The 9,893-nt window shown below is 43.5% G+C and overlaps 2 protein-coding genes across 3 annotated transcripts; one reads left to right on the top strand and one right to left on the bottom strand.

Annotated features, from left to right (window-relative positions):
* Positions 1 to 589: 589 nt before the first annotated feature.
* On the bottom strand, positions 590 to 6,563 carry pdk1 (pyruvate dehydrogenase kinase, isozyme 1). 2 transcript variants are annotated; one of them, XM_039819088.1, is made up of 11 exons: positions 6,071 to 6,563; positions 4,756 to 4,897; positions 4,591 to 4,662; positions 4,318 to 4,502; positions 3,158 to 3,253; positions 2,985 to 3,062; positions 2,767 to 2,831; positions 2,578 to 2,676; positions 2,347 to 2,457; positions 1,720 to 1,833; positions 591 to 1,628 (listed from the first exon to the last, which is right to left on the bottom strand). In XM_039819088.1, the coding sequence occupies exons 1-11, from the start codon at positions 6,177 to 6,179 to the stop codon at positions 1,488 to 1,490; spliced, it is 1,212 nt and encodes a 403-aa protein (XP_039675022.1). In that variant the 5' UTR covers positions 6,180 to 6,563; the 3' UTR covers positions 591 to 1,487. The 2 variants fall into 2 exon arrangements, with proteins under 2 accessions (XP_039675023.1, XP_039675022.1); XM_039819089.1 differs by lacking the exon at positions 2,347 to 2,457 and having other exon boundaries at positions 590 to 1,628.
* Positions 6,564 to 7,154: 591 nt separating this feature from the next.
* nup62l (nucleoporin 62 like) lies at positions 7,155 to 9,617 on the top strand. Its single transcript, XM_039819086.1, has 2 exons — positions 7,155 to 9,056; positions 9,172 to 9,617. Exons 1-2 carry the CDS (start codon positions 7,515 to 7,517, stop codon positions 9,328 to 9,330), a joined length of 1,701 nt encoding a protein of 566 aa, XP_039675020.1. The 5' UTR covers positions 7,155 to 7,514; the 3' UTR covers positions 9,331 to 9,617.
* The last annotated feature ends 276 nt before the right edge of the window (positions 9,618 to 9,893 follow it).

Here is a 9,893-nt window from a genome sequence, read left to right as displayed (position 1 = left end):
AGAAATGCCCCAAATGAAAACATTTGAACCAATCAGACGCACACAGATTAAAAAACAAGCAGCGACTTATTGTGAAACAAGTTTTCCATTTTCTTACCTAGTCTGGTTTAGCCAGACCTTCCTCTACCGCGGCGCCACAGAGGAGGGTCTGGCGAGAAAAACGTACTCTGGTTCATTGGCATTTCTTTAAACTAATCACAATCGTCACTAAACGCCGTGCGGAGCAATGGCGCCTCTGCAAAATAGCCTCGGGAAGGAACTTGTTTTGGTGGAACGTGTACTTTCAAAAGTTGTTTCATTCATGTAACAGACTACTCAGATTGAACAGATAGTCTAGCTAGCTGTCTGGATTTACCCTGCAGAGATCTGAGAAGAGGTTAAAGGTCCCATGACATGGTGCTCTTTGGATGCTTTTATATAGGCCTTAGTGGTCCCCTAATACTATATCTGAAGTCTCTTTCCCAAAAATTCAGCATTGGTGCAGAATTACAGCCACTAGAGCCAGTCCCACAATGAGCTTTCCTTAGGATGTGCCATTTCTATGTCTGTAGCTGTTGAGGAGGAGGGGAGGGGAGTGTGGCCTTGACCAACTGCCACTTTGCTCGTTTGAAAGCCATGATGTCTCTCTCTCATGGGTGGGCCAAATTCTCTGGGCGGGCAAAGCAGAGAAAGGGGAGGTAACCTTGCTCCTTATGACCTCATTAGGAGAATCTCCATGCGTACCACACATTGATCGCCTGGCGTTGTCCGCCGTGTCTGTTCACGAGTAGCTCACGGATCCACGCAACTACGCAGGTGAAGTGTCGCCCCCAGTGTGAAAAGCCCTTTTAGCTGTAGTGGGTAGAATACAAAACATGCCAGAATTTGAGTAGAGGGAGACCTCTTCTTTACAGCGCTCCCTCTCCCCTCTTTGTCGCATGGTGCAATGCATGCACAGAACAGCCAATTGGAACCCTCTCGCTCTCTGAAATGACCAGTGAGTGAGGGTGGTGATGGCGCAGTGGATATAACACATGCCTTTGGTGTGGGAGCTCTGAGCAAGACACTTAACCCATAGTTGCTACAGAGGCGTGCGACCTCTGACATATATAGCAATTGTAAGTCGCTTTGGATAAAAGCGTCCGCTAAATGACATGTAATGTAATTTAATGATTGGCCAAAGTCTCCTGTGATGGCTAGATTTTCTGAAGCCTCAAAACAAACCCAAAAGGAGATGCAGAAGTCTAGTTTTCTCTCAAACCAACTGAAATACAATATGCTGAAAGATTATTAAGACATTTTTCCCCAACAAGGTAAAAAATGAAGTGCCTACCACAGCTTTAATTACACACACACACACACACACACACACACACACACACACACACACACACACACACACACACACACACACACACACACACACACACACACACACACACACACACACACACACACACACACACACACACACACGCTGCTACATATAGGGCGCCAGTTATTTGGATCTAGAAACTGCGAAACGTTGTCATGTCCTTTGGCTCTTTGCTGGGGATGCACCAGTCGTCAGCCTCGTGAATCGTCTTGTAATGTTTCCAGGCCGACTTGTTGTACACGGGGAGCCTCTCAATGGACTCTGTGGAGAGCGCCTAACAAGAAGATTAAGAAAATAAGTTCTCACACACACACGCACACGCAACACACACACACACACACACACACACACACACACACAATTACCCGAATGTAGACCACAGCATCAGTTCCATAACCCTCCAGAGAGTACAGCTTCAGGTCCCCTTGAAAGTAGCGGGCGTACAGTCGAGAGATGGGCAGGCCATACCCGTAACCAGCCTGGACAAAAATAAAACCGAGCAGTCAGCAGTTTCACGGCAGAAAGCAAATAATACAAGAGTTGTGTGTGTTAGAGCTTGGACTGTGAAGTAAGTCTGGCACTGGAACAAACTGATAATACATACAGATTGTTTACATGAACAGGAGGGGAAATTACAGATATGCTTTCAATGTTTTTTCTCTCTTTGAAGCAACGTTACAATAAGAACACCATGTGATGCAACTGAAAGCTCAATAAAAAAGCAAGTAAGTGGGTCAATTGTGATTATTTTCTTTGTCATCTACTATATCAAAAGGTCAGAAGAAGCTGGTCTGTTATTAACATACACAAACAACAACTGCCCTCGTAATTTCTTCTGTGACAAGGTCTATAACTGTTTCTAAGTGGTTGTCTTTTAAGATTTTGAAGGTGCAGAGTACAAATTGGAGAAGTCGACCGCAAAGTCAGAAGAGTGAGCTCACGTCCACCCACATGAATCCACACACTATTGATCACACGTCAGGACTACTGACCAGAGGAGCAGCACGGGCCCCGTCCATGCTCGGTCGAGGAGCTGTGGAGTACGTGTAGGTGAACAACCGGTCAATCTTGCGCAGCGGCACGCCTCCTCCGCGATCACTCACCTGAAGAAGAACATATGGTCTGAACGGTATCCTCATCCAGTGACTCCATTTTCCATCTGTACAGGAGTTTACACCGCCACGTTTTGGCAAAAAGACTCATGTGCAGCAGCACAGCTTTACCTTGACGGTCAGATCTTCAGTTCCCAGGGCGACCTGAGCATGGATAGCAGGATACTCCATGGCATCGCCGTATAACTCCATGGTGGCCCGCATGGCGTTCTGCAACAAGGCGACAATGTGAAAATGTAAAATTGAGTCATGTGAACCAGCTGTCCAATTATTCAGCTCAAAAAGCAAATCCGTACCTACCTTAAAAAGTTCAAACACCATATGATACAAATGAGATGGGACATAGACCACAGCGGTGGGGTTGGCTGTCAGGACAGAGGATCAAAGATTAGACTAAATTTCATCAGACATGTTTGAATCAAACCATTCTTATTTATTTATTCATTCATTAATAATGCAATTTAAAGTGCTTCAGATAAACAAAGGCGTGTGCTTGTAATGTTCCTAATTAAAAGTACCTGTGAATTCCTCCAGCACCAGCTCAGGAGAGTTCATGTAGTACCGGTCACAAAGGGTTCGCGCATTTTCGTAGGCATCTACGAGGAAGAAGGTTTGTTTTCAGGGAACAACACGACGCTTAAATACTTGAAAAGTGACATATCTGAGCGCTCTGTCACCGTCATTAAATCACCTCTGATAACCTCGCTGACACGACAGTTTGGGTCAATACTGCCGATCTGTTTGGGATGAGCTGGGTTCACCTTCACCTTCCCACCAAAGAGGAGCGCTGGAATAAAACACACAGGGATATAACCGTGCGCTACACTACAGTATAAACAGTGTGAATTATTGAAATGATAATACAGCCACAATAGACATATTTCTCCCTCGTTTCTCAATTAATCGTCTTAAAAATGCAACATTTAATCAGCAGCTGGACATTTTCACTGCGATATTGTACAACTACCTGACAATTAACTCTCTCCAATTGTTTGTCTTGTAAATTGTTACGTTTTTCTTTCCGATAACTGGAACCCCCCCCCAATTCTGACGCACAACACACTTTCACTACATCTAGACTCAACGACCCAAAGCAAAGAAACTTTCTAGCTCTGCACTCACACAGAAAAGCCCGTTATGAATGTTTTTTTTACATACATTTGATTACAAAACTTTGTTTTTATGTCAGTTACAATACTGTTACCAGACAACACAAAATCCACTATAAATTATGGACAGCAAAAAGAAAAGTGTGAAATTAAATTTTAAAAAGTGAAGTTGACAGAGGCTTACCAAGTATTCCAACTAATATAATATCCCTAAATGTTCTCTTTCTTTCTTTCTCATAATCTAATGCTAATGTTTTGTTTGCCTTTATCAGTATGCCCTCATATTGCTCCTTTGTCCTTGTTGTTTTTTTGTCAGGCACACAGCAGGAACTGTGCACCTTAATAATACTAACATCCAGCAGGTCTATGCAGGTTCACTGTCTCTTTGCCCTTTACAGTATGTCTCACACTTGAGTAAACAATTAACTCATTCAAAAAGGTGTAGATAGGGTACAAGTCCTTTCAAGTTCATTTCAAAAATATCTCTGGGTGTGGTCTGTGGATGTTTCTTGGTTCACCGTGGCGGTGATGTTAAAAGGTTGCAGAAAGGACGTGCCCCAAACTGCTCCAAAATCAAGATGGCTACCAGGGCACTGTGATCAGAATAATTAAGCCTCTGGTTTCCTAATGGAGCGACCTGGCTCTTTGTGACAAATCAAGTACAACTACTGTTCACACATGATATTATTCATGACTGACAAAAAGAGTTCATCTTTTATTAAGCAGAAGAGAATCTACTCACTGTGCTGGTTGAGCAACATCCTGATGGATATTCTGCTCATGTAGAAACGATCTAGAAAATACTGAAGATTTTGGCTGACGACTGGGTCTGTGCCGTAGGTCTCCTTGTACTCCACAACTCCCTGAGCCATGGTGGGAATGACATCATTGTGCCGATTTCTGATCTTTATTACCGCATCTGTGAAACTGAATAAAGGCATAAAACCACAGAATTGAATCATCATAAATAAAGAGATAAAACTAAACTGCATAGTGTTTGTTTCAATTTACTTACTCATATGTGACTTTCTCATCATCTGCATTTTTGTCTTTGAACTCAAGAATATCCTGAAAACTTTGCATGTACCTGCACACGAAAAAAGCATCACTATTTGCAGGCACTGGCATCAGCGTAATTTGAAAGATAACCAAGAAAAAGCAAAAAAAAAAAACTGCGTACCAGCCCTGGACCAAACGCACCGACGGAGTCCTCAGCAAGTTGTCTGGCAACAAGTTGATCTCTTTCATGATGTTTGCCAACCTCACAGGTAATTCCTGTCTGAGGAAGGCGAATGATGTTTTCTCACATGCATTTTCTGAGCCTGAAGGGTGTAAACACAAACATCAGAATTATCTTTATTTATTTTTTAAATAGTATGGGAGGCAAATGATTTTTTGCATTTATATTGATATGACAATGTACAATAGAAATTTGTCTACTGTAATTTTGCCATACAGTTTATACTGTTGTAGCTATCAAGAGGCCATTGTGAGCAATGTTGCAATTTAAAGAGATAATATTGGATTTTTAGGCTTTTTGCATTCATGTTAAGCACTTCATTGATTTGTCAGGTATTTCATTTGCTGGATTAGTCAAAAACAGACATTCTTGTGTGATTATTTTAATTAGAAGCGGTTTCTCAACTTTTAAGATCTTATTGTAATTCATCCCATTGTGTAAATATTTTATTTAATTTTCACTGCTGTGTAACTAGTGTTACTTAAAGGGGTGGTCTCTTTATAAGCCTTTTATTGGCTTCTAATCTCCCCTGCACAATGTTTTTACTTTGTATCAAGCCTTATTGTTGTTCTTTTTTTAACAATGTGCTAATAAACTAAACTTCTAAATCATGTTTTCAAATTATATTTACTACATCATGTTATACAATATATCAATCTTGTGTTATAAAATACCTGTACCTTGATCAAAGATTTTCTAATCCTCCACCCCTAGCTGCCACCAAGGCTACATCACGACAGTCCCAGACACTCAGGCCTCCATGTTTATTTGTAGCAATTAGCCTGTGGTAGCACATTGTTTAGTGAAATGCACCACTAAGCATAATATAAACTGACATGACAAGGGCCTTAAGGTGGCTCCTGTATTTTCTACCTGATCTTGAATTCAGTAGTTCCCAACCTGGGACCCTGGACTTCTCAAGGGGGTTACAAGTTGCATATACAGTGTTGCCAGATAATTACCAGGGTAGGATTACAACAACTATTTTTCTCTAATCGTTGCATGTGTCTTGTAAAACAGTGCATATTTTCATCTTCTCAGCAACATGTGAGGAAGGAAATTCATTATTTAATTGAACTGCTCACAACTCGTGAATATGCAACCTGTGAGGTAAGGTAACGTGTACTTTGCATTAGGAGATCACAACGCAAAAGAAGTTGGGATTCACACCACTGCCTTAAATGTAAACACAAAGACACAAGCATTTAGTGTGTGTACCGACCATACAGTCTATGGTAACGTTACCAATCCTTACCAAAATCCAGAAACTGCTTCATTGACAGAGGAGAGGGTGAAAATTTGGAGTAATAGTCAATGTCCTTTCCTATGGACACGCTGTTCCTCAGAAACCTTAAAATCCTCATTGTGACAGCTCCAGTGTTAGCTCGCTTGGCGGACAAATGCTATTCAGGTGGTGTCACAGATGGTGCTTAATTATTATGTTTACAGGTGGCATCCACAGCACAGACACGCAGTTATACTTAGCTAATCTATGTTAACATTAGCTTCTACGCCTCAACTTCAGCAGAACACACTCGTGAAATGAACGTTCTGTTATTGAGTGATTTGGTAAAATGTGTGCAAAGTCCCCGTAACATATTTCTAAATCGTCTTTAATTGCTCATAGCTGAGTGCCAAAGATATCAACATGGCAAGAAGGCTAGTATATGCGTTAAGGTTAACAGCATAGGTTAACAGTCATGAATGTAGCAACCGTGTACTAGTGTGCACAGCCAGCTAAACCAGAGAGTCATAACGATGTCAAGAGAAGAAAGGTGAGTAACGTTCCCTTTCGACTTTGTTAAGATGCTTTTTTTCCCTTCTTTTTTTAAACTTTATAGTTCAAAATGTGCAATGTGCGTCTGTTTTTTTATTTGTCATAACAATATATAGTTAAACAGTAGCACATTAAAGGTACAACTTTAAGTTTGTTATTAAGAAAGCTAAAACTCACGTAAAAACCAATTAATCTAAATGTAATAGACAAGATGCTTTTGAAATGATTGAACACCTTTAATCATTTCGAAAGCATCTTTTCTATTACATTTACGTCACGGTTACAGACCGTTTTATTTGCCCATTACATTGCCCATTTTTATTAGATAACTATTGAACAACGTCATTTTTGTAGTTGTCACACAGCTCGTGTTCAGCACATACATTTTGTTTTCTGGTCGTGGACTCAGTACTCTTTGGACAATCTAGGGTCTGCCTCCCTGAGGTTTGTCTTTCAGGCAGCAAGCTGTACAAATCAAATTTCAGCTGGGGTCTGGTCGGGGCCATGATTGGGCATTGGACCAGTCAATCTACCCAGGGAGGCGGGGTTTGTGCGCTCGCAGACAAGACTCAGGGCTAAAATAACGTAACTAGATTTTGTTCCTAACTGCCGTCATTTCCTTTAGTCAACTACAGAAATGCCTGCTTGAATAAGTGAGAAGCAGCGGGCCACGTTTTTGTGAAGGATGTTTTGTTAGTTTTTGGTCGTCGTCTGGCTCAAGGTAACGTTAATTGACTTTATTAACCGCTTATGTCTGGAAAGTCATCGTAGGAGAGAAACTATTTCCTCTGTTACATCGGTTGAACCAGCTCGTATTTGTGCCCCGCCAAAAGCCTCAGAGAAGTTCAGCGAGGAAGTGACCATTTTGTGAGTTGGCTGTTTCCGATAACGTTATAATTAAGTCAGCCTCCTGCTAACGAAAATGAGTGGCGGATTCAACTTTGGGGGCTCCACGGGCTTCGCTTTCGGAGCTCAGAAGCCCGCCACAGCCGCAGCCCCTGGCACGGGCTTTGGGATGACCAGCTCCACACCTGCAGCCCCCGGAGGGAGCTTCGCATTTGGCACTTCCGCTCAGGCCACCCCCAACCCCAATCCTGCCGGCTCTTTCAACTTCGGCACCCCAGCGAAGAGCACAGCAGCCAGCGGAGGAGGCTTCTCTTTTGGGACCCCTACCGCCTCATTTGGAATGGGCGCTCCTCAAACCACAGCAGCAGCACCCGCAGGAATGACTTTAGGCTCAGCAGCTCCAGCTGCGGGGTCAGGGTTCACCATGGGCTCGGGTTTGTCTGCACAGACCACCGCTGCCGCCCCCGCAGGAGGGGGCTTCGCCTTTGGGACTCCTTCTCAAGCTCAACCCCAACTTGCAGCACCACCAACAGCCACAGTAACGGCGACTACAGGAGCAGGTGGCCTTTCATTCGGAGGATTTAGCTTTGGAGCAACCAAGGTCCAGGCTACCACAGCTGCAGCCCCTGTTGCAGCCCCTACTGCTGCCCCGGGAGGGGGCTTCAGCTTTGGCACCAGTGCTCCATCCAACCTCACCTTGGGCGTCCAGCCCCAGCCAGCCCACACTGCTGCAACCACAGCGGGTCAGGGTGGAGGATTTGCCTTTGGGATTAAACCTTCATCAACCCCAGCTCCTCCTGCAGCGGCCCAGACAGCCCCAGCTCCAGGCCCATCTCTCTTTGCTGCACCCATCTCTACAGCTGCTGCTGTCGCTGCTGCCACTGCTGCTGCTACTGCTGCTGCCGCAACTGCCGCTTCAACAGGTACAGGCTTTACTTTGGGTGGAGTTTCAACTTTAGCAGCAAGCACTGCTGCTGCAACGACCGCAGCAGCAGGTCTGTCGTTTATGATGAAACCTCTGGGGACAGCGACCATCACCTCCGCCTCTGCCTCCGTCCCTTCTTCCACTGTTGCAGCTGCCACAACAGGTGCTGCTACAGGCTTTACACTTGGGCTCAAACTGCCATCCAACACAAGTATATCAACTACTACAGCAGCAACCATCCCTACAAGCATTGCTCCTCCAGTGATGACCTATGCCCAGCTAGAGGGTCTCATTAACAAGTGGAGTCTTGAGCTTGAGGACCAAGAGAGACATTTCTTACAGCAGGCTACTCAGGTGAATGCCTGGGACCGCATGCTGGTGGAGAACGGTGAGAAGATCACATCCCTGCATAAGGAGATGGAGAAGGTGAAGCTGGACCAGAGGAGGCTAAACCAGGAGCTGGATTTCATCCTGTCCCAACAGAAGGAGCTGGAGGACTTACTGTGCCCGCTTGAGGAGTCAGTGAAAGAGCAAAGTGGAACCATCTACATGCAGAATGCTGACGAGGAACGTGAGAGAACGTACAAGCTTGCCGAGAACGTTGACGCACAGCTGAAGCGGATGTCGCAGGACCTGAAGGAGATCATCGAGCACCTGAACACATCCAGTGGCCCAGCAGATACCAGTGACCCAGTAAGATGAGACCTAATTCAAGTGAAACCTTCCTTGACAAATTTCTGGTGCTTTAGCATTTATTGTTGCACATTAAATTAACTTCTGCCTCTGTTTTTCTTCTTCTCCTCCTCAGCTTCAGCAGATCTGTAAAATTCTCAACACCCACATGGATTCACTTCAGTGGATCGATCAGAACTCTGTTCTTCTGCAGAGAAGAGTGGAGGAAGTGTCCAAACTGTGTGACAACCAGCGTAAGGAGCAGGAGAAAACCTTTCGTTTAACATTTGACTAATCGGGAATAACTATGTTGACATGTATATTAACATAATGATCTTTTTAATGGTCTTCCTAAAGAGGGATGTCTTTTTGGGACTTGTGATGTTTTTGCAAATCCAAAACATTCATCACAACTCCTGCTAACTTGCTTTTTTCCTTCTGCTGTTTTGAGTCATTTGGTTGCATAAAGATCAATATTTTCATTGCAATAGCTTTTATAAAGAGTAGTAAATAATATGTCTGTCCCCATGTAAATGCTATGGTTGTTCTGAATAGTGTGATTAAATAAATCTTTGGATAAAGGCTCTGTTTTATTGGTTACCAAATAAGCATTTCTGCCATTTGTTTGTGTTTTAGATGTAGATCTTTGTGCACATATCCAATGTCCCTGTAACATTTCAAATCTCATATTTTCAAAAGATGTGTGGATGGAATTAGTCATAAATGCTAAACACTACCAAATTCCAGCTTCTCAGTTTTTAAAACATTCTGATAATGGCAATGGCTGTCAATTGGCTGATATATGTTGACATCTATTGGATGCAAAGTTGTGAGGACTTGCTGGTTTTCTTTGTCTTA

The sequence above is a fragment of the Perca fluviatilis genome, chromosome 12, assembly GCF_010015445.1.
Source record: "Perca fluviatilis chromosome 12, GENO_Pfluv_1.0, whole genome shotgun sequence".
Lineage (NCBI taxonomy): Eukaryota > Metazoa > Chordata > Actinopteri > Perciformes > Percidae > Perca > Perca fluviatilis.
The sequence above is the reverse complement of the archived record's forward strand: the minus strand, read 5'-3'. Positions and strand labels throughout refer to the sequence as shown.

Excerpts from the sequence above, each read along its gene's own strand:
- nup62l (XM_039819086.1), top strand. The coding sequence starts at position 7,515 with ATGAGTGGCGGATTCAACTTTGGGGGCTCCACGGGCTTCGCTTTCGGA. Across the intron at positions 9,057-9,171 it reads CAGCAGATACCAGTGACCCA|CTTCAGCAGATCTGTAAAAT; the intron begins GTAAGATGAGAC and ends TCTCCTCCTCAG.
- pdk1 (XM_039819088.1), bottom strand. The coding sequence starts at position 6,179 with ATGAGGATTTTAAGGTTTCTGAGGAACAGCGTGTCCATAGGAAAGGAC. Across the intron at positions 3,063-3,157 it reads TGTCAGCGAGGTTATCAGAG|ATGCCTACGAAAATGCGCGA; the intron begins GTGATTTAATGA and ends TCTTCCTCGTAG. Across the intron at positions 2,677-2,766 it reads TGGTGTTTGAACTTTTTAAG|AACGCCATGCGGGCCACCAT; the intron begins GTAGGTACGGAT and ends GCCTTGTTGCAG.